The sequence below is a fragment of the Ambystoma mexicanum genome, chromosome 6p (assembly GCF_040938575.1).
Source record: "Ambystoma mexicanum isolate Mex_15411 chromosome 6p, UKY_AmexF1_1, whole genome shotgun sequence".
NCBI lineage: Eukaryota > Metazoa > Chordata > Amphibia > Caudata > Ambystomatidae > Ambystoma > Ambystoma mexicanum.
The window spans coordinates 1,010,089,570-1,010,114,222 of record NC_090935.1 but is presented as its reverse complement, the minus strand read 5'-3'; the positions used below and the strand labels follow the sequence as shown (position 1 = coordinate 1,010,114,222).

The window sequence follows — 24,653 nt, the reverse complement described above, 5'->3', positions numbered from 1 at the left end:
CAAACCTGTGTTGCTATGCATTGTCTTACTTCCAAGTCAAACACATTGCCCCTGAGCTATCCTCCTGACATTGACATTCTTTCAATGGCAGACCTCCAGCGAGGGTCTATGTTAACCAGTAGATACCTCAGCGATTATACAAAACAGTCTAGCTAGAAAAGGAGAGCCTGTAATCTTCCCCATTCAAATTACTGGAGGTAAGGATCCAGTGCTCTCAAAAGTCTGTTTGACTCATGAAAGAACTTAATTAGTGGAAAACAATGACCAAAAGCTGAGAAGAGTCACACATTTAACCTGCTAGATACATGGGAATCTGCATTGATGCCATAGATTCAAAAAATGTGATTCTAAGCATCTGTTTGTTGAAGAACATGATTGGAACCAAAACATAATTCCTAACTGCTGGGTCGTACGAGATGTTATTTCTGATTTTTATATTCATAATGAATGACTACATCGATAACCAATTAATCTGGATTTTATTAAAAATAAAGTCTGGTCCAGAATGGGAGAAATCCCAATGCATTTCAATAATCTAGAGAAAACATTCTGGTCTGCTCAATTTCTCCCTCATGCTGCTGAAGTCCAAGTAAAAGAAGCAGTTGTTATTCCTGGAAATACCAGGCAAAATACTTTTTCTGAGAAAGATCAGGAAAGGGTAATCCTTGTCTAATGAAAAAGCTTTCATAAAGTAAATAACACTCTTCATCAACAGGGACTTTCTCTGCGTCCAACCCCATTACCAGACCATTTAAATATTAATTGACAATATTGACCCCCAAGACACCTCTATTGGAATAGCAGTCGTTTCCATACATTTGTCTGTGGTCTTAAAATATGCCATCAGTGGTGAAATACCTGAAGATTATTATAACAATATTATATTGATGGTACCTGACCAGTGATTGTCTACTCTCAGCAAGAGGGGAATTTCATAGAATTTCATGAAATGCTTACTCTGTGCGTCCTTATGTGCAGCAGGGCATTGCCTGTCATACAGCGGAAAACACAATACTTTTCTGAGTTACTAGTAACTACTTTGATACTTAGGATTCATCCATCTGGGTAGATATCATAAATAGACGTCTCAGCACCCAATTTGAAGAGACTACAGAAAACACCACACTAGAAATATTGCCAGGCTTCTGTCAGATATTCAACTAACAGAGCAGTCTGGTTGATGCTGAAGAGAGACAGGTATAGCAAAAACAACAATTGAGTGTTTCTAGGTCATTTTCCAGAACATTATCTCTCAAGATTCATATGACTGTGAACATACATCTCTACATTATATAACTGTTGTATCTTGTTGGTTAGAATGTGGAATTTAGAATACTGGCGGGGTTGCTGTTTGAGACGTGAGAATACACATGAGGTCCGTTGAGAGGCGGTTGGAGGCAGCAGCTGTGTGTCAATGGTGCTTCTAGGCTGTTGAACCTCGTCTCGGGAGGATAGCTCAGCGGCAACATGCTCGCCTTGGAAACAAGACGACACGAAGCAACACAGGTTCAATCCCCGGGTCCGCGCTTAGAAACCTTTGGGTATAGACTATTCCTGTAACAGCGCCTCGATACCCCGCGGGCTGTGTGAGCACTTTAAAAAGACTAAAAAAATAAACCTTTGGCTAAAAAACAATTGCCACTTGCCTTCACCTCGGTGAAGAAGCCACATGAGGATCGGCAGGCGGGTCTGACACAGTGTGGATGTGAGCCCATTGGATGGAGTGGGGGGGTCGGAGAGCACAACAAGGTAGAGGGACGAGCGTGTTATAGCAGTTGAAGGCAACAGGCTGGGGGCTCGAGAAAGGCAACCTACGGCATCAGGAAGACACGAGTGCATTGCATTGAAGATACCCATTGTTGATGTTGCCAAGCAATGGGTCAAACCCGTGCATGATGACATGCCGCTTGGAAATAATGAAATACAAGAATAAAGACACAATGAAAAGAGGAAATAATGAAATACAAGGATATTGACCAGTATATAGCTTTATTTCAGGGATATATATCAGAGCGAAGTGGTAAAGAGTGAAAAAAAGCCTGTCACAAGAATAAATAAGTGACGATGTAGGCCATTGCAATACACCCCAGCATGTTTTCTCCCCAACGTAGGAGAACCATCATTTCCTTGGCGAAACTGGAAGGAATATTGGGGCAATTATCTGTGAGTGATAGAACATGAAAGAATGACCGCAGAAAGAGAAAACAATTGTTATTGCATACACTCGGCCTTGAGGGGCAAAGAAAATGTAGAGAATTCCCTAATTTGTCAGTGCCAGAGGCTATCCTCCCGGGAATTCTCCCGGGAGGATAGCTCAGCGGAAACATGCTCGCCTTGGAAACAAGACGACACGAAGCAACACAGGTTCAATCCCCGGGTCCGCGTTTAGAAACCTCTGGTTGTTAAGTGCGTAATAAATACACAACTAAGACATATTTCTGTGACAGTGCCTCGCTGCCCCCGGGCTGTGTGAGCGCTTTAAAAAAACAAATAAATAAATAAAATGATATGAATGTGTACGATTCCCCGTTCAAACAATTGGATGTTTACTATGCGCCGAGATCTAACATAGCGATAAATAGAAACAATGTTTACTTGCGGAAGCACAGGCAAGGAGAACGCACAGAAGAATACATCACAACCATATGTATTTTGGCATTGGCATTTAAATTCTGGGCTCGAATAACATCAGAAAAACTTATTCATGATCAGATTATCATACATATGGATAATGCTGCAATCCAAGAACGCTTGTGGATGTGTGGCCACCACACTTTAGAAGAAACACTGGCAATTGCAAAATAAGTCGAGCACATAGAACTATGCGCAACAGGAAAACAAAGAAGAAAAAAAAGGAGGGGCGCAGTCAATCTAGATCAAGCCAAAATTCTCTCCACAAGTAAACCTAGTGGGAAAAAAACAGAAAAGTGAAGAGGGCAGAGCAAAGGAGGGGAGAAGATCTAAAACACAAAGGACATCAAATATAAAATAAATATAGAAACTATGCAGTTAGAACAAGACAAAGGAAGATGTAACGGATGCAGGAGATTAGGGCACTAAGCCTATTCCAATGACTGCCCAGCACTGTCGCTGAAGTGTTCAAATTGTGGCATGAGAGGGAATTTTGCAATAGTGTGTCGAAAAAAGAAGGTGCACTGCGTGCAAGAAGAAGGTAAGTTGGATGATGAGAGGGTAATGATCGTCCGTAATACAGAGGAATTCTGGGAAATGAAGTGCCCTAGCTGCATCGTACCAATGGAGAGTATCCCAATCTCCATTATGGTGGGCAGTTGCTCACCGTATATGATGAAAACGTCTACCAAATTAAAGGAACTCGACAAAGCCAGAGTGAAGGTGGACGTGAGCAGATCAGACATAAACAATAGGTTGGTGGTAGTGAAGGTTTACATTGCAAAGAAAGGTGTGGATGTCTTAGGGTGGCAAGATCAAGCAGCTTTGGAGATAAAGCTGGATCACACTTTAGAGAAACCTATTTTGAGCATACAGACGAAACTAAACAAATTTGAAGAAACTTATCAAGAACTATTCACAGTGTTGTAGGTTGTCTGAAAGGGTATGCACATGGAATTGTCCTGAAAGAAGGAGCCCAACCAGTGACACACAAGAGCCGGAACATACAGAGAAAAAGGAAGAAGTTAGTAAACTGACTTGCAAAGGTATAATGGAACCGATAAAATCATCCGTTTGGGTGAGTCCAATAGTGGAGGCCCTTAAGAAGTCGGGTAAGATACACATGTGTATGGATGTTTGGGGGCTAAATAAGAATATTCTAATAGACAAGGACCCGCTACCCCACACATCAGAGATGTTTCAGTGGCTTATTATCAGATCAAGTTAACAGAAGATTGTAAGACACTCACATCATTCATTACACCCTTCGGAATGTTTAGGTATTGCTGGATGCCCTTTCGATTGGCGTCTGCTGCAACGGTTTTCCAGAGGACAATGAAGCATTTGCTGAAAAGGATCGAAGGAACTACTGCATATCAGGATGATATTTTAATATTTGTCAAGGGAAACGAAGAACATGATAAAAGGCTACATGAAGTGTTAAGGAAACTTAAAAGGAGGGGATTGACTATATAGGCATCGAAATACAGGTTTAGGCCAAAGAAGTGAAATATCTGTATCACTTTGTAAACAGTCAAGGCAATAAGCCTAAGGTAGAGGCGATGGCAGTGAGTAAAGATGCACTGTGTCCATGCAATAAGGATGAGTTGAGGTCCTTCCTCGGATTAGCAAAATATTATAACAAACTTGTTAAGAACTTTGTAGAAATTACAAAGCCCTTCAGAGAATAATGTTGAGAAAGGATGCAAGATTTATGTGGACGGGTGAATCCAATATGGCTGTGGAGTCGATAAAGGAGAGAATTTGTTTGAAGATTGAGTTTGGTGGATTTGAGATTGGCGAACCAATAGTAATTACGGTAGATGCCAGCATGAAATGATTGGGGGCAGTGCTGTCGCAAACGATTGAAGGAAAAGAAAAGATCATAAGTCATGCTTCATGCTCAGTGCCAGAAACAGAGTCCAGGTCCTCAGTCATCGAGCAGGAATTGTAAGCGTGTGGATGGGGTCTAAATTATTTCCAGCATTATATATGGGGAACACTGTATATTGTGAGGACAGATCACAAAACATCGGTGGAAGCACTGTCAGTAGAAGACATGGGAAGAGCTGCACAATAATTGGCTGGTCTGAGCCTGAAGACTCAAGAATTTGATTATGTGGTAGAATATGTGCCGCAGGCCAAGAACAAGGTAGCAGGTTGTTTTTTGTTGCATATGCCTATGCTGTGTGAAAAGTATGTGAGGGATGAGGCAGATTAAGTGGTAGCTAGTGTGCTTGTGGGAAATGGTGAGGTGGTTTCACAGGAACAATGGGAAGGGGAGATGCAAAGGGATGTATTACTTAATGAGGTTGGGTAGTGGATTAAAGTAGGATGGCTGGAAAAGAAGCATATCGGGGAAGAGTGTTGGCCATTTTGGGAAGTGAAAGATGAGTTTTCAATTGATGGTAAGATGATTTTGATGGGGCATATGTTGGAGTCACTGATGTCATTGAGGAGGACGTGGATTTGGCACATGGGCGGAATCCTGGTATTACAGGTACCAAGAGAAAGATTAGAGACAAGTATTGGTGGCCAGGAGTGGACATGTTTCTAGAAAGACTTGTTGGCCATGCAATAATTCGGATATGACCATGAACATTTTTAAACAGGAGGATGTTCAAGTGGATCCACCTGAAGGAATATGGGAACGGTCATTGACATTTTGGGTCCTTACCATGTCTTTGGGCCAAGAATAAAGTTTCTTATAGTTATGGTGCACCATTTCACGAGTTGCTCTTAAGAGAAAATAGTGACGCGCACACAGGTGGATGATGTGACTGCATTTTTTAGAGCATACGTTCAAAAGGGAAAGATACCCTAAAGTAATGCTGAGTGCTATTGGATCACATTTTGGGAGTGAAGAAGTGGCGGGATATACCAAGGAGAAATGTATGAAGTGGAGATTCACATTGAATTATCATGCTCGTTCCAATGGGAAGGTAGAGATGTTTTACTAGGTGGTGGTGGACACAATTAAATGGCTGGGAGGAACGGTATGGATGTTGAGGAGTCGATAGAGGAAATTATTTGGAGTGTCAGGCCATCCCCAACTAGGGTGATTGAATTTCTCTATTTGAGATGATGCAATGTAGGAGAACTCATTCTTTGTTGAGTCCACATGTGTAAACTAAACTTAACCAGTAAAGAGGATGCATACACTCTGGAGATAGTGAGAGAGAGAAAGAATAAAGAAAATACAGGAGGTTGTTGTGAAAGGAGGAAGGGTGAAGTTGAAAGAAATAGAGATCTTCAAGGTGGGAGACAAAGGGTAGGGTGGTAGACAAAGGGATGTTGACGTTTTCTGAATCCATCATGATCATAGAAGTATTTACTAAAGTGGTCAGAGTGGAAGATGGATCGATATGGAATATAAACAGAGTTTTTTGGTGGAACGGAGCAATGGAAAAAATCTACAAGGAAACCACAGTTGGGAGGGATGGCTAGAGGAGGCATATTAGTTGGGGAGAGAAACTATGGAGAGAGAATGTAGAGAGAGACAATGGAGGAAGATGGTCATGTGAGAGAGAAGAGCGGAGTGAATGCGGAGGTACCTGTTGTGCCAGAAATGAAGGGTAGGTGTAAGTGTGATGAGATTCAATAATTGCTGATTCGGTATAGAGATTTCAAGATGGATGGACATTGAAAGCATGTTCTGGAAATCAAAATATTTGCCTTGTTGTTAGTCAAATTATGTTTCCATTCGTTGCATATGCTATGTTTCACATATGTTTTTTGTTGTAACAAGGAATGGTTTGTGCTGTATCTTGTTGGTTTGAATGTGGAATTTGAAATACTGGGAGGGTTGCTGGTGGAGACGAATGCATGGGAAGTAATTTGAGAGGGAGTTGTAGGCAGCAACTGTGTTTCAGTGGTGCTGCTGGGCTGTGGAACCTTTGGTTAAATAAACAGTTGCCACTTACCTTTTGCCACATTGGTTACTTCAATAATCATGCCTACGCACCCTGTTATGGCATCAATATTTGCAAGACAGTACCGTTTTCATCTCACAAGGATTATCAAAAATGTTGAATCATGTGGGATCATTTGTCCCAGTATGATAAAGAGAGTACACATGTCATGGTTGTCTCTCCCTTAAATCGATCAGGGGCTTGCACGGATCCAAAGTTCTAAAATATATACTTTCCTCGATTTGACTAATCAATATTGGATGATCTCAGAACTCTGTGAACATCAACTTCCATTTATATATGGGGGGCAACAAAACACCTAGATCCGTACTCCTTTTGGTTATATTTTTGGATATATTAACAGCAGAAATGGGTTTAAGAAATTCCTACATAAAGTAATCCCTGTTCTTGCAGAAAGAGCTAAGCTGGCCTACCCAGATGACATGTTAATCAAAAGTAAAACTGTCGAATAAAACTTGATGGGGATCCAACACATGTTGACCCAACTAAGAAATGCAGGTACAAAATTATCTCTTTCGAAAGCACAGTTGTGCAGAACTATGATAAACATTCTAGGTCAGTAAAAAACAGCAGAGGGCCTTATCTTCTGAAAAAGAAGGTTAAGGCACTACAAAATTGAAGAACCCCACAAATCTACATGAATTACAAAGTTTCTTTGGATTTACCAATTAAATTCATACATTCATAGAGAATTAGGCAGAGATCACCAAGCCCTTGGTCCATCCACTGAAGGCTAGGTGACGTGGAAGCAGGGGGACTCTCAAACAGAGGCTGTGTAATAACTGAAAAGAAGTCCTTTTCAAGTAGATGGAGGGGAGTTTAGAGATTTGGGTGGATTCAGTGATAATCTGTTGGCAAGTTATTCTTTGAAGCATATAGTCGCCAATTCAATCCTCAAGGGCATGTTGGTATGCTGTTCAAGGGGAGTGTTACATGGTAGCTTCTTTTCCTAATTCTATCTTTAGAACATGCTTTTTTTTCCACGATTTGCAAAGAACTTTGGAACCCCCCTCCTGAGAGCGAACATGGCCAGATGACCTGTTCCATGGGATAGTGCCAAAGCAGAGGGTCTACAACTAAATATTATTTCTTCTTACTAAAGGAGAACTATAACCATTTGCATACCAGTCTGATCCCACCCAAATGCTGGTCCTACCCACAAGCGCAGTCTCACAACAAAATGATTTTCTAAGCTTTTCCAACCATCTATTTCCCACTTGATGATTTCATGAATTCTTGTGCAGCTCTGGCCCACAGAGATGCAAGTCTTTTTGCCAGGATGGAGGAAGCCTTGAATGCCACTGGTTTATGTGGGATGTAACTTAAAGATGAAGCAGCCTGAAGGGACATCCACCACATCTTCTTGAGGATGGACATGATGCAGTCGATTTTATTGGCTTCTTTGATTAGACAGGATGTGGCGAGCTTGAGGTATTTTATTGGGGCACACGAGGAGGCTAGGGCACCTGAACGGAGAGCATGACCAGTCTCCAGGTGGGAGGAAGTTTGAGGGCTTGGGTGATGCTTCATACATCTGAGACTGTTATGAAGTGCATGATCTTGCGGTGGAGTGTGAGAGGGTAACAGGTTGTGTCTGTTTTCTTGGAGATGTGGGCCTTGAAGGAAAGATAGCTGATCATGGCTCATACCAATTAAAATATAGCTTAGTGAGTTAAGGGTTCACCCCAGATGTCTATGCTCAGCCTGCAGGAGACAGGTTCAGATCCCAGCAGCCTGCCCTTTAACCTTCTAAGGTTGATAATCTGAGTATCTATTTGTTAATAAGAACAGTTTTTCCTCTCGCACATGTAAGCAGGGATTTCCAGTATGAATTGCTATATAAAAATTTGATATTATTGTTATTAAAAAGTTCCTAATTGCATGTTGTGTTTTTAATGAGTGGTCTGTAAGGAAGGATGATGCAATGTGCCTTGTCCTGCTGGCTTTGAATGCATGCTTGTAGACTTTTGAGTCAATGGTCAGCTAAGTGGAATGTTGTGCGCATATTATAAAAGTTCTATGCATCTCACACTTGAGCCAGATCTAAGAGTGGTGAGGATGCCTAGTGGGGTCTCCATGTTGTCATCTTTTCTTAAGAGCAACTGGGACCATTGCGAGCTGTAAAGAAACAACCAAGATCTTCTCCACATGTGGTACATACCCGATCAACGTCAGGTCCAACATTTGATATAACACCGATGACAAGCTAAAATAAGTGAACAACATGCTCTTGTGGGCTGAGCAGTGAACAGACATAGAATCCTCCCGCACCTCCAAAGTTTCCCATCCTTGGGTACATGCTGCACTGCTTGTTCTAATTTTCCTGTGGTGAAACTCTTTTTCCGAGAGCTACAATGAGGCAGTTTTATTGACTGGCTGATGGAAACATGCAGCCTTGACAAACTCAACCACAGGTTGACTCACTTGTGTACAGGCTCGTTATAAATGACTTATATCATATCATATCTCAGCAGGGGACTACCTGCTTATTGTTTGCTTAGTTACGGGATCCACTGTGTGAATCCTACTGATTGGGGTCCTTCTGGCATCATGCAGTGCCACCTGTCTTAGATTACGCAAAGCAGGCATGTGCAATTGACAGCAGAAACTGCGGTCAGCACTATTGGTTGAAAGGTGATATCCTCAATGCAGCATTTAAAAACCAATGACATGTGCCACTGTACACTTTAATGTATTTTTGGGAGTGGACTGCACATTTTGTGTAGATGCCCACGTGGAGACTGTTCTTGTTCCCCAGCTTCTAAGGGAGGTCATGGATGCTAGACCCTGCACAGAGTACAACACCTAAAGAGGCTCCACACTGGCAACAGGAGTCTGCTTCAGAGTTGTCAGGCAGGATCTGGCCCCACAGAATTGTCCCCCTTGTGCCACTATAGATAACAGGAGCTGACCACAGACGAAATGGACACTTGTGCAGTGTCATAGACTGCAGAGGATGCCTTTGACAAATAATAAAATTATTACCACAAGGCTGTGTGAAAAACATGCTGCCACGATGGAAACCGACACCATGTGCAGAGGACACATGAGCGTGAAATGTTGATTTTGCACCATGACTAGAGAACAGAGCTATTGCAGAGGCTCTACACTAAGGACGGGAGTGTGTAGCGCTGTAGGTATGTAGATCGGCTCTATGGAACTGCCAACAGTGTACCACTGCAGCTGACAGGAGCAGACAAGTGCACAATGGTCACTCCTGATGTTGAGAACTTTGCAGCAGGTATATTCCATAAGTATTAAGATAGCCATTGGACCTTGTGAGGCATGCATCCAGATTTAGAACCCTATTGAGAGGGAGGCCACCACTTATGCAATCGTGGTTGGCCACCATTACTCAAGAGCTTGGAGGCATAGAACACCAGAAGGTATGGAGGCCATCCATACAAAAGGAGGCAGATAGCAGATTTCTTAAGGGAAGAACATTAAAGCTGTACTCTTGGCACGTGTCTTTGGTTCCTTTCAAATGGTGGATTGAGTGTTTTCAGCCCAGAAAGCACTCTCAGATCTGAACATGTTTGCAAGAAAGGGAAGACTATTATCATTCTCAGCCTTGGGAAGCAGTTTGATGAGAATGGGTTGCTCCTTTGTACGGGATTTATAGCTTGAAGAGTTTCAGTTGATCGCAGTGATGGATCTGTAAGGCTTTCTTACTATAGGTGTCATGTTGGGCCTGTGAGATTGAGGTGTGGGTGAGAGTTGTGACACTATGTTTAGTATGCCCAGCTCATGGATGCAGTTGTAAGTTCTAGATGTGTGTACCTTGTATAGGTGGATATTAATACTCAATTATTTGTATTCGCCATTCCTTAACTTGCTAGTAGAGTGCTGTTGTCCTGTGGTCATGGTAGTGAGTGTACATAGTGCATATATAGATTGCTAGAGAGATAGTTATGGCGGTGTTCCTTAACTTAAGCATCCTTCAGTGTTTCTGTCTTCAGAACATGGACAGCTGCTATGGTATGTTTTGTGAGTTGTGAAGTGGGCAGTGCAGCTGTGTGTACCTCTGTGGCATGCTGTAAGTGTGTTGAATTCAAGTGGAGCCTGAGGTCTGCATAGTGTCAATTTTAGCTCTGAACATGTCAGGTCATGATGGTTGGCATCTTTGTTTGCGTGGTTGCAATAACTTAGCCATTGTGTCTGCGATTAGGTGTCCAGATGACACTTTACATTGAGGTTATGAACTCTGCTAGCAACTGGGTGAGTGTGTGTGCCTGTACGGCCCCTGTTGTGGTGTGACTGCATGCATTCCTTGTTCTGTTCTTGAGCTTGGACAATTGACCTTAGTTTTCAGAGTCTGGAGCCTACGAGTCAGGTGATGCATATCTTCTGTTCAACACGCAAGTGTGTGCCAGCATGGATGCAGCATTGTTTAGAGTTTGGGTTTTTTGATATGGTTGTGGGGATCAGGTGGCGGGCACTAAGGTGACTTATGTCATCTGTTTGGTCTGATTGTGTGATTGGGCGCCTCTGATATTGTGGCATAGTTGTATATGTTTGTGTGTTCAATTAGTGGTGGTTGTCTGTAGCTGGTAGCTGCCTGTGTCATGCTCATTATTGCCTATGTCTGGTGTGTTTTGCTGTGTCATGTTCTTTTCCTTTGCCAGTATCCTGAATTGTTGTGGACGGGTGTTGCGTCTTGAATGAGTGTTTTATATGAAAGTGATATATTTTGTGACTTGTCCTTCTGTCTGTGAGCGCCCAATTTTAAATGTTTCGTGCATTCAGGGTTGAATGATCAGCTCAGTGGAATGTTGAGGGCATGGACTGAATGAGTGTTCTATGTGTGTCTGTTGGAGCTGAGTAGAGAATGGGGTATAAGGCCATTGGTTGTGTTTTTGGCATCTTGTCTTGGAGTCTATGGAACATTTGGAACTTGTAAAACAAGACCTTTTGTATGTTTTGCCCTTGTATATTAAGTGTCAGGGCCCCACACTTGATGTGACATCATTTTACTTGGGGTTGGAGGGGCCACGGAATGCTCTCTGTCAAAACCCACATGCAAATTCTTGACCCACATTTTAAGGATTTATATCTCCTGTTAATTATTGATGTCGATTGCTTATTGTTGTTATTTTGCCCATTTGTATTACATTGGTGTTGGCCTGAACATTTGGTAAGTCATGCGTGGAGTCTGTTGCTTGTGGATGTTTCGGTGTAGCTTGGTATTCCTTAAATATCAGCCGCTTTTGACACTGTTGATCACTCTCTACTTTTGGCTTCCCTTTCATCTTTTGGTCTCACAGGCCATGTGTTGTCCTGGTTTCACTCTTACCTCTCTAACAGAACATTCTCTATCTCTTGGGCGGGTAAGTCCTCTGAATCGCTCTCGCTGCATCCTGGGGTGCTTCAAGGGTCAGTGTTGGGGCCTTTTCTTTTCTCCCTCTATGCATCTCATCTTGAGGCTATCATTTATTCTTTTTGGACTATCTCACATTTCTATGCTGATGACACCCAACTATTTATTTCTTTGTCTTTTTCCTCCTGAAATTCATCATCATCTTTCCGCTTGTTTGGCTGCAATCTAATCTTGCATGTCCTCTCGCTACCTTACCCTCAATGCCGGGAAGACCGAAGTACTGTTTTTCCCATCAACACTCTTCCTCCCCATTGTACACCTTCTTTTTTAACCTTTCCCCCATCTCAGCTTTGAATCTCACCTACGGCCCGTAATCCCCCATCTCAGCTTTGAATCCCACCTATGGTCCGTAATCTTGGTCTTTACTTCGACACAAATCTTTCTTTCTCTTATCATATTCCATTTACCTCCCGTTCCTGCCACTTTCATCTCTACGATATTCGAAAAAAAAGCTGATCCATTTGTTACCTTTCATGCATCTAAACTCTTAATTTATTCTCACATTTTTTCTCTACTCTTTTACTGTTCGTATGCCCTGTTTGGACTCCCTAACTCTCGTCTTGCCCCCCTTAAATCAGTATTTAATTCCTCTGGACGACTCTTGTGTCTTCTCTTGTGTCGGGATTCTATCACTTCTTCTCTTGTAACACTTGGTTGGCTGCCTTTTCATTCTCAAATTGAATTGAATTTTGTTTGTCTTGTCTATACAACTCTATATGGCCTTACTCCCAGCTATTTTACTGCACTACTATGTTTCTACAGTCCTTCTCAGTCCTTTCGCTCCTCCTCAATTTTTACTTCGGGCTTCACGTCCCCCTTGTGCTCAGTCTCGGTTTCACTCCTTTGAACTTCTTGCTCCCCTTCCTTGGAATGCTCTTCCACTCTCTTCCCATTCTATTTGTGTTTATTCTTGATTTCGTGGGTCTCTGAAATTTCACCTGCTCCAACACCCTTGAGTGATTGTTTCCTGGATTTTATTGTTAATTCATTTTTATTGTACCAATCTGTACTATGTACAGCACTTTGGCTTAAGACGCTTAATAAAACACAAATAAAGTACAAATACAAGAGTGTGACTGCGTGATAATACCCACACAGTGACAGAAACCTAAACAATCCAGTCCTTTATGCAACAACTGGAATTACTATTACAGTCTGTATGTAGGTGGGCTGGATGGCCACTTGATCTACTTCAGTGTTCATGTAAAACTGTTGCTTGTGTTTTGGCGTGGCTTATACATCCTGGAAAGAAGCGTTGCCCAGAGTCTATAGAAGATCATGCACAAATGAGCACATGGAGACCATGAAAATGGCAGCGGTGCATGGTATAAATCACAATAACATAACGTAACATGACAAATAGAGCATCCATTTAATTATAGAGTGATAGTGGAGGCACCTGGTACATGCAGACCTCACCTTTCTTCCCAAGATAGGGTGTGCAGTGATTGACAATTGATGCTTGACATCATCCAACTGAGCACATATTACAATAGGTCCATGGATCGCAATTATGTTTGGATACGGAGGAGCTAAAGGCAGCTCCTGGGTATGCAGCATTAACCAGTGACCAGTAGCTACCATTGGGGAACGAGGAGCTACTAGATGCAACGCTACAATGTAAATTTCATATGAGAACTCATAATGTTGTCTGTTATGTATGACGTCTCTGCTTAAACTGATCAGATGTGTCTAGTGTATATTTATATAGATTGTCCCACACTCTTGTCCGGCATCAGTTGGCTTCAGGAGCCAAAACAAGCTCCTAGTAGATGTTGCTGTCAAGCTTACCAGGCTCTTCTAGGTTACAAGCAGAAGCTAAAAAGCTACTAGCCACGCTACATTTAGAACCCTGTAAGTCTGTGCCTGCAGTAAGAAAGGATATGGACATGAACACTTTGGATGATGGTGGCCCACATTCACAGCCACCTCATGTCATTTACAAAGTGTGGCTAATCACATTCAGTTTGCCATTTTGTGTCCGATGCGTCTATTGCCCAATTGCTTTATAAGTTCGAGTTTTTCAGACAATATGAAAAGCGTTTGTTTAATCACCTGTGAAGGCAACAATTGTTTGCTAGTCTGAGCCCTCAGACATTTTTTCAGACTTTCAAACCTTTAAGAAACTGTGTATTGAATGTTTTTTTGGTGCATGAACACGTATTGAACATATTTTCTGGATGTGGGTGTACATGTATTTGTATTAGTTTATATACTGCTAGGTCATTTTTTGTTGTATTGCTTTTTGCGTGCCTTCTCCATTTTATCCATCTGCCGCTGACTTGCTCCAATCTCATAGCCGTTATTTGCTGTCTTTTGGATTTCCTTGTTTTTTTGTTTTCTTTTGACCCCACGCACATGTCCCATCTTTGTCCATATACGTTCCTCTCACCCAAACTCTCCCTTGCTCCATTACCTTCTTTTAAGTAGGAGGCAGTCTCCCGTCTCCTATACAGCCTTTTGCCCAGTAGCTCCTTCACCACTTCATTGGTACTGCTTGTCAGCACCACTTTTCACTGAGATTGAGCCTCGTACCTTCTAAGAGTTCTGATTTGATTCCCTTCCCCCATTGCCAAGCAGTTCACTCCATCTGGCACTTCTTCCCAGAGAGCCAGTGGCTGCCCTAAGTTTGCTTTACAGATTCCTTACGTGAGAGCTTCATGTCTGCACGAACTGCTTATATTTAGAATTCTGTCCTGTTGCCAGATGCAACATCTGTCTTAGTTGGCTAGCATATTGCCAGGTACCGTTTGCTTTCTTTTTTGAGCAGACATGCTGATACATTTTTCCTACCAGTCTGATGAATGAGGTCCAAAGTCTTCATTCTTTCATTTTAACTTTTCCATTGTTTGACCATATGTGCCAGAAACACATATTTGTTCAAAATAATAAATGCATGTCTGCTGCAAAGATGTGTATGCCCAATATACTCATGGGTACTTAGTTGTGAAACGTGTCAAATGTGTTTTTCGTAAATACATGAGGCTAAATCATGGATGTTGAACTGTTTCATTTTTTTTTTTTTTGTATTCGCAGCTGTCTGTGAAAATGGCTGCCAGAATGGTGGGCGTTGTATTGGACCCAACCGATGTGCCTGTGTGTATGGATTCACTGGTCCACAGTGTGAGCGAGGTAAGCAAAAGTGAGCACTTGGCAATGGCTGGTTGAACACAGACGTGGAAATTATTATGTGGTTGGGTAAAAGAAGGAGAAAAAACAGATGAATGTGTCGAGTTTGCGTTATATTCCATTCCGTGTAAAACACAAGGCCAATTCTTCATGATTTAGAGGAGCTTTCTTTTCCTTTATTTTTTTCATTGCATAATAAATATAATACAAAATGTAATATTGAATTGCCATTTTAACGAGCATGTGCTTTTATAATATGTGGATGCTCTACAAATGACTAATTTTGGTGGTGGTGGTATAGTGTCGCCTTTTGCTAGTGACACAGATCTGGCTAGTATGAGGCAACAGTAGATTTCTGCCATGTTATGCAGATCTTGCAAGGGCAACACGGTATCCAGTCTATCCATCGAAAATACTTTAATCGAATTAAAATCCAACAAAATCTATTAATTGAAAGCATTTTCCATTGAAATACACTTTCATTGAATACATTTCAATGGATTTTTAGGGTTAGAGTTAGAGTTAGGTTTAGGGTTAGGGATGTGCCCTTGTGGGCTGGGGGGATGGGAGGGCAACCACCCCAATAAAGTTAGAGGAAGCTGGCCAGTGCTGAAATACTTTAAAGATTTCAGCACGGGACAGCTCCCTCTAACGTTATAACATTAGGCATGTTTCATCGAATTTATTTGCATGCAAAACAATGTAGTGTTTATGTAACAAATCCTGTTCGACGGAAGGGTTTCATTACATAAGCACTTTGCACTTAATGTATGGGAATACAATGAGTCATTTTCGATGGAGATTATTCAATGCATCTAATTCTCGATGCAAGAATTCGATGCAAAGACTATAAACCGGGCAGCACATCTATTGATTTAATGCTTGGTTGCTTACTACTTGCCACTTTGTAGAAGTTATGGAAATGCTTAACGTGAATGAGTGTGGACATAGCACTTCTACAAAATATATTCCCTTGAGACACTAGTCCTTACTTTATTATGTCAGTGTAAATGATGATTTTATTGGTGTGAGTATTCTGGAGTGCGTAACAGCCCCACGTGACCGTAACACTCCACCAACCTCAGAGATTACTGTCCATGCTGGAGACTGAGATATTCCTTTTCTAGTGCCCAGGACATTGTAGAAGCACCTGCTGCTAAGCGCCTCCTCTCGGCCTGGGTTTTCCCTGCGCTCACTCACTTCCAGCATTGTTTATTTTTTTATTTTTCGCAAATCCCCAGCCTTCACTGTCCTGCCACCCTCCACCCCCTCCGCCCGACCAGAACAGTGTGGAAAGGCCCACACAGCCCCTCATGGCCAGAACACCTACACCTTAGTAACTTCCCCTGGGCAGCCTTGCCCGGGTTGCAGGATAAGGGCCAACGGCAAAGGACAGCTCCCTAGGGCAGCTTCCATACCCTGTTTGCCCTGTTCACGTGGGGTGCCCCAGCCAAGCCTCAAACCTGTCTGCAGCAACCTTAAATTGAGAGACAACGTCTTAAGTTTCTGCTATGTAATATTAATTGCATAGCTAAAGTGAGATGTTTAGAAGTGTGGTGCCTATTTAAAGTGCACCCATACCTAGAGGATATCCACCTCTCTGAACTTAAGCACGCATCTAGCCCGTAGGTCCATAGCCACTGATTGTGGTGCACATTTAGAGCATAGCCATTATGCCTTACTGCGCCCTGAATCTTGAGGATTGTCAAAGTGTTGCAGCTAGATGTATTTAGGTACTTAGGTGGCATAGAAGTGGAGAAGAGTGAGCAGCTTTAACGCGGAGGGGCATTATGATTGTCTTGTGGATCCACACAGGGTATTTTGGTAAATGAGAAATACCAATATGTGACAGCCATCGTCTAGACTATATCAGAAGTAATTAAATTGAAAATCACTCTGTGAAATTATTAAGACATGAGAGAAATAGGACCCCTATGTTCCATTTTAACTTCCTTTCCTGATGATGGCCATCAACTCCGCAGCAACACAGTTCTGCTAATGAATGGCCGAAAAGACTGTTGTGTCGACTCCCGCCCAGTGTTAACGTTCAACACTGAATATTATAATTTTGATGCACTTTGTCTACATATATTTGTTCACTATGATCCCTGAATGTCACAAGGTTTTACACATGTCATTTTGTATTTAGGTCCAGGCAAACTTGGCTTGGTAAAACATTAATGTATCATTCATAGACACAGTCTCTCCATTAATGGGTGACCTGTTGAAAACAGTTTTAAGACAATTTGTATGCATTAAAGCATTTGGTTAAAATGAAAATTTTGTTCTCTTCCAATCGTAAATTATGTCATTTGTCCTATAAGTGAGAACTGTGTTAATTGTGTACATTTTGTTCTGTCACCCTGATCATTAATCTTTTCTTGATTGTGGACCTGTAGGCTATACTCTATTTCTGCAATGCTGTTGTTAATTGTTGGCAGGGCCAAGTGGTAGCTGGTGTGGAGCTGCTGGTGTGTGAAGTCTAGGTGGGACAGCCTGAACCTTTAAACACTGTACAATGTAGACACTGCATTGAGTCTAGGTGCATTATTGAGCATAGACACTGCATTCAATCTATATGCATTATTGAGCATAGGCACTGCATTGAATCTAGATGCAATTATTAGGCCAGCCACTGCATTGTATCCAGGTGCATTATTGAGCATAGCCACTGCATCGATCTAGATGCAATTTCGAGGACAGCCACTGCATTGAATCTAGGTGCATTATTGAGTGTAGGGACTGCATTGAATCTAGATAAATTATTTAACATAGGTACTGCATTGAATCTAGATGCAATTTCGAGGACAGCCACTGCATTGTATCTAGGTGCATTATTGCGCGTAGGCACTGCATTGAATATAGATGCAATTTTGAGGACAGCCACTGCATTGTATCTATGTGCATTATTGAGCATGCTTCAGAATCCCTAATTGTACGCGCCTCTTATAAAACAAACAATACGTTACGAGACCAGTTGATATTATATGTTCAACTTTGTGTATTCAATATTTTAGTTCGAATCACTTTGTTCATAGTTCAGGCGTATTAGTAGTTCAGTGATATCTCAAGTCCAACATGTAAAGGGTGTTTGCCATTTTAGGCAACAAATCAAAATAAATATACCACAAATAAGAATAAATGTGCTCAAACCAAAAGAAATATGCCACAAATAAGAAGAAATGTTCCAGATGCTTGGCCAACAGCTTCACCCTCTAGGGCTTTCTCAAGGCAGAGGTGCATTATTGAGCGTAACTACTGTATTGAATCTAGATGCAATTTTGAGGACATCCACTGCATTGAATCTATGTGCATTATTGATCATAGGCACTGCATTGAATCTAGATACATTAATGAGCGTAGGCACTGCATTGAATCTAGATGCAATTTTGAGGACAGCCACTGCATTGTATCTAGGTGCATTATTGAGTGTAGCCATTGCATTGAATCCAGATTAAATGTTGAGGACAGCCACTGCATTATATCTAGGTGCATTATTGAGCATATGCGCTGCGTTATGATATAATATGATATGGCATTTGTAACGTGCCTATACACAAGTGTTTCAATCTAGATGCATTATTGAGCATAGCCACTGCATTGAATCTAGATGCAGTTTTGAGCACAGCCCCCCTGCATTGTATATAAGCTCATTATTGAGCATACCCACTGCATTGATTTTAGATGCAATTTTGAGGACATCCACTGCATTGTATGTAGGTGCATAAATGAGCATAGCCACTGCATTGAATCTAGATGCAATTTTGAGGATAGCCATTGCATTGAATCTAGGTACATTCGTGAGTGTAGTCACAGCATTGACTATAGATGCAATTATGAGGATAGCCAATGCATTATATGCATGTGCAATACTGAGCGTAGCTACTGCATTAAATCGAGATGCAATTTTGAAGACAGTCACTGTATAGAATCTAGGTGCTTTACTGAGCGCAGCCACCTTATTGAGTGTAAATTAATTTCTGAGTACTGTCCACTATACTGAATTTAAATGAATTTTATGCACAGCTAATATACTGAAGCTAGCTCAATTTCTTTGCAACTGTTCATTAACCCTTCTAAATACTCTCCAATTTCCTGCATACTCACCCTCAAACACAGAACACACACTCATGCCTCTACCACAATAAAGCCTATACCACCACAAACTGCTCAAACTATGCAACACCCAACAAGAAACTAAAACATCTACACACAGTTCACCCCAAACACCACATGATGGTTACCAGCAACAACAAAAAAACAGCATACAGTGACTGTTTGTTTCTGAACTGAAGCTACCAACAGCACATCAAAACACCCTATGCGGTTTTCCATCTCAATCCGACTGAGTGCTCATGCTCCCCAAACCAAGAATATTCTATCTCCCATTGGTTGCTCTGGCAAGTTATCATCTGAGAGGCTGCATGGTGTGAGAGATGGGGGAAGCAGTGAAGTCATGGAAGTCAAGTGATGGGCAGACCGGGAACAAGGACCTCATCTTACCCCAACCTGACAATCTATATACTTTATAGAAGCACATTAATCAAAAATGAGTATGATTGTAGCTTGGAAACTGCTTCATAACATGAAACCTACATACACCAGAGTGCAATATGATCCTAGCCAAAATATTCACCTCTTGAATTTACTATTGTACCTTAATGTCAAAAGACACACATACAAATAAACTCTATTATAAGGATGTATCTTCATAGTCAATGTTTGAAACTGACACACAGTTTGCTTTTTTTATTAAGAGAAGAGCATTTGAATCCAACAATAAGAACACAGTTTCTTGCAAATCAACCACGCATGTATCCCCAAAAATACTAGACATTTTATAAATGAGTTATTTTGTGTTTCTGTTTCTCAGTTCTCCTCAGAGAACTCACAGCTTTGGTTACTAAATGAAACTGTGTTGGGGTTTCAAAAGGAAAAAAACACCAGTTTGGAGGGCTTGTTACAGACAATGGGCGCCCCAGGTCTGTGAAATAGTATTTATTGGTGCAGTGTCAGTGGGGATCCCATCATGGTGACCCTAGTAGCATGCAGCAACATAGGAGGTATGTCAGTCCTGAGGCCCTCATGGACACCAGACCCTTCTACAGCCCTGTTTTTGTCCTCCAGAAGTGGCAGACAGCTCTTCCCTGCTGATCCCTCACAAGAAACTGATTTTTAACATTAGGGGCAGCTTGGATTCTAACCTATATAAATAGGTATCTCTATGAAGGCGGTCAACCCGGTTTCTAAGACAAATAGAACTACATAAGAATCACCTTCACAAAATGGTTTAAATTATGCTATTGTCGATGGAGCCAGTTATTAACCCACATGCATTATATGTGCTGGATCAGGTGAAGCAAACTGTCCATTACACAATGGCCTTAATTACCCATTGTAGAAAAATTAAGTGCATCTACATATTTCAAAACAATTCCACAATTTTCTTCCAAATATCCAGATATAGCAAAAGTTAAAATCCTTTTTACCTAAGCTTACAATGCCGCATGCATATATTGAAACTAGCCGCACAGAAGGATAATAGTTCCTAACAATTTTGTTGCTTTGGGAGAAAGGAGAATGTCCATATGTTATGGTCACATGACAATCGTGCACCCACGTGGTTCTCTTTAGTTGGTATGACATGTCCTCGAGCAACAAATCATCATAGGCCTAACATGTGTAATTCCTGTGGGTACTATTGGAACTTCTTCAAGAGGTGAGATTGTATTGTTTGAAAAAGGAAATGAAAACAAATACAAAATATCACTATAATATAAGCTAAACATTAAAATAGGGTAGACATTCATAGATTGTACTGAGGACACAAAGATGGGAAACGTAACCCTTCCTTTTGAAAAAATGAATAAAGCCTAGACAATTTTAAAGGGAATCAATCCCTCACCAACTCACTCTTAATAATGGAGCCAGATCACCCCCAGAGTGAGCTCAACCCTGTAGTAACTAAGATCTTTTCTGTGATGATATTATAGTTTTAACCATTTTGTGAAGTTGATGCTTATGTAGTTTTGTCATTCTGGATACTCTGCCTGCCTCTTCCTCACAGCCATCAACCTAGGGGATGTGCGGGTGGACCTTTGATCACCTTAACCCAAGTAGGCCCACCACTGAAGGAGCGAGTGCATGTTTGTCTGTAAAGCAAGTTTATTCTACAAATGGCCAGAAGTTGCTAGATGATGCTGAAGAGTCAAACTAACCCGTGTCTCCCGGAACCACGCATACATTTCACATTATATAGAGTTTGCAATTGTTAAAACACGTCCACATAGTTTATTGCAAATCACCCCCCACACGTGATTGGTCAAAGATATACAAAAGAAATCCAATCATCTCCTTTCCTGGGATCTTCTGTGGTAGATCATGACATCATCACATAGTTACACATTCACATACAAACATAATTCATCACAAGTTTCCGCTGGCCTGGGACCTTCTAACCCCGGACGTGATGCCCATAGTTTGCAAGAACACTTCAAACAATATGAGGAGTGGGGGGATAAACAAGGCCCTGTTGAACTGGTGATAACTCACCACCCACACTTGCTGACGTGTTTGTTTCACTCTAATCTAAACAATTACAAATTCAAGACGAAAATAATTGAAACCCATGAAGTGTTGGTCAACTCTGCCCTTAGGTGTCCCTTCACCACAGGTTTATTGTTTGGTCAAAAGAAGATGGCCAGACTGCCCTGAACAATGAGTAACAGACTCCCATGTACTTAAGATTGCATCTCCTTCGCGCAATAGTACCAAGTCATAAAAACCCCAGGCCTGCCCGTAACTGACCATCTGATATTATTGCAGCTGTTCCTTGCCTTTTCTCTGCCTCCATCCTTGCAAAACCAGTTTTCCCAGTCACACAGAATTCACCTCGCAAACCCTGCCTGCAGGGCCTGACCAAACTATGAAAAAGCACACAGCATACAGATTTACCCACAACTGTCCCAAACATATGTCCCTTAAAACCCTGTGTATGTATGTGAGTGCATGCATGTTTTAAACTACATTGTCCTCTATACAGTGGTTTCTTCATTGCAAATCTCCTTTCTCACATGTGCATTGTCAATCTCCTTGTTGCCCAGTTGCTAGGCGCTATATCTATATTACATTTATATTTCATCTGCAGTTTTCACATTTATCTTGATGCCCGCGTGCAATCTAACATATATCATATTTAAACACAAAATAACTCTAAAAAGTAACTCATATCCCATTCCCATAAACTACACTAAATATATGTAAAATTGCAACATTGGCTCAACTTCACGTTCCCCCAGTCACTAATATGGTGCAGGCACATTGGGACCTTTACTGACCACCCCAACAGGGAGCAGGTATGGGCAAGAACAGTTCAGTTGTACACAGAACAGGGCCTTGGTGAGACAACCTTTCCCAGACCACTGTTCCAGAGAGTTCTGATCCTGTTCCTGCACTGGGTGTGCCAATTAACAGATTGATTAATATAGCCTATGTCCTCCTTATTGAGGCATGTGAAAAACAGAATGCTACTCTTAAGCAAATGCTTTTATCGACTTGTGACCAATGAGATGGAGGTGTTGTCCAGTGACATTGCAGCTTTCTTTAAATAGTGAAGATACATTTGTTTAGAGTTCTGCAAAGAGGACATTGCAGTAGTTCAAGCAAGAGATTATTATGCCTGCCACCACAATGGATTGCCTTGTTTAAGCCTATAAGGAGGAATCCTTTTGTGGATGGGCATGAAGCAATATTTGACCATGTGATTTATCTGCCAGCCTAGTTTACTAAACATTTCTATGCACTGCTCTTTTTTCAGTATATCTTACACCTAAATCAACAGGGCTTCTAAAAATATGATTAGAGGCCTGTTTCCAAACCTCCCTCGCAGGTAACTCAAACTGTAAACATGTGCGATGTGATCTGTATTTGTCAAAAGCAACCATACAGTTTTCTGTCTATTACTGTCCTGATTACATTTTTGCACCCACTTCCTCCCCATCACTTTCTGATTTGTGTCCCTGGGTTTGACCCACAAAATAATCTAGCTAGATTTATTAAGGCCATCTCTCCCTTTCACTGTAAATGAAAGTATATGCCACTACAGCTTTGGTCACAGGATGTCTGGCAAGTTAGATGATAACTACCAAAGTTACAGCAAGCTGGTCCTGTCTGAGGAGTCCTCCGCTCCCCACACCTTCTGTGAGAGTGTGACTTTGCTAGGTGACAGTCCAGTGAGAACTTGGGAGGGGCTGGTTTCCTTGGCAAATTGTATGTAGGCAGAGAAGTCAATTAAAAAGAGATTTGACAGATGGGGAATAAGGTTTCCAGAGAGAGTTCCTAACAGTAGCAGTGTTCAGACGTGCCAGAGTCCTTCAACCTGATGACAGCTTGCAGGTTTATGTAGAGAATGATCTGTACAAAACCCCTGAAGCAAGGCTCTCCCCACTGAAGGGACTCTTCTGGAACCCACTTCCTATAGGGTAATTAAGGTGCTCCGCACAATATCCTGTCCTCTCAATAGAGAGCTGTGAGCAGGACCTACCTGAAGTGTTTGTAAGCGCTGCTAGAGATAGTATGAGCCTTCAAAAAGAGTTCTGAGTCTCTGGCAGGATTTGAGACCCAAGGGTCTTGGCGGGTGGGGGAGAGCTGAGTAGTAGTCGGGATAACAGCATGAATACCAACCTGTGGATTAATGAACTCATACGTATATGTAGCACCCGCATCCTGCAACAGATGTTCCAACAATCAAGGTTGAGCTGACTAGGGGAATAATGTATCCCTCTGAGGGTCAATAAGTTTGCTGCCTTCATGCTCCTAAGGGAGGATCAGGTATGTGCAATTTAAAAATAAAGATATATCCTCCCAAGTTAATGTCAATGATGTTGTGTGACTGGATGTATCAAAGAATACTTTCAGACGTGAAGAAAACTTCAAAAATTTAAAAATGAATATAGTTTGGCTAGGACTGGGATAGTATCCTTGGATCTATTTCCTCTTTTGGACATTAACCATCTCTCGTTGTTCTTGGTCTTGTGCTCCCTTTCTCTTTGGTTTCTGCTACTTCAGTATAGTACAATGTATCACAAGTCCCGGTCTTAGATTTTGAATGTTTAGGGACTGACCCGGTCTAGCAGGGTGTGGCATTTACTCTCACTTTTTTTCCTACTGCAGTCTCTTACATTACTAGAGTTCAATGTACAAAATGTATTTCTATCAGCATCGGGACCCTAAGGGATTTGCCTTTATATTCTCTGCTAAATCAGGATAGTCGTTCACTTGTTGCTCTCTTATGGTTTCCAGGGCTTCCTGGAGTTGGACACTCTTTTCAAAAACGTAGCATCACTTTCTCCTATTTACCTTCTTTTTCATCTTTTTTCCAGGATTCGTTTCCTGGACAGGCTTCCTGTCAGACTCCCAATTGACTGGCTGTTCCCAGTGTATGTGTGTGATGGATTTCCATCTGCTAGGGGGACTCTCACAGATGTGTTGACATTTTAGGAGCTCCAGTAAATTGATTCAGCCATTGAAGTCCAATCTGCTAAATACTCTCAGACAGCAGTCTGTTGTTGTAAAAACTGGTGTTG

General features: G+C 41.6%; 1 protein-coding gene across 1 annotated transcript in view; it reads left to right on the top strand.

The window, feature by feature from the left end:
- Nucleotides 1–24,653, top strand: part of FBN2 (fibrillin 2) — a 1,178,594-nt gene that overhangs the window by 250,431 nt on the left and 903,510 nt on the right. Inside the window, exon 5 of the mRNA XM_069625622.1 lies at nt 14,977–15,072. Coding sequence (XP_069481723.1) covers nt 14,977–15,072 — 96 coding nt within the window. The remainder of the gene's footprint in view (nt 1–14,976; nt 15,073–24,653) is intronic.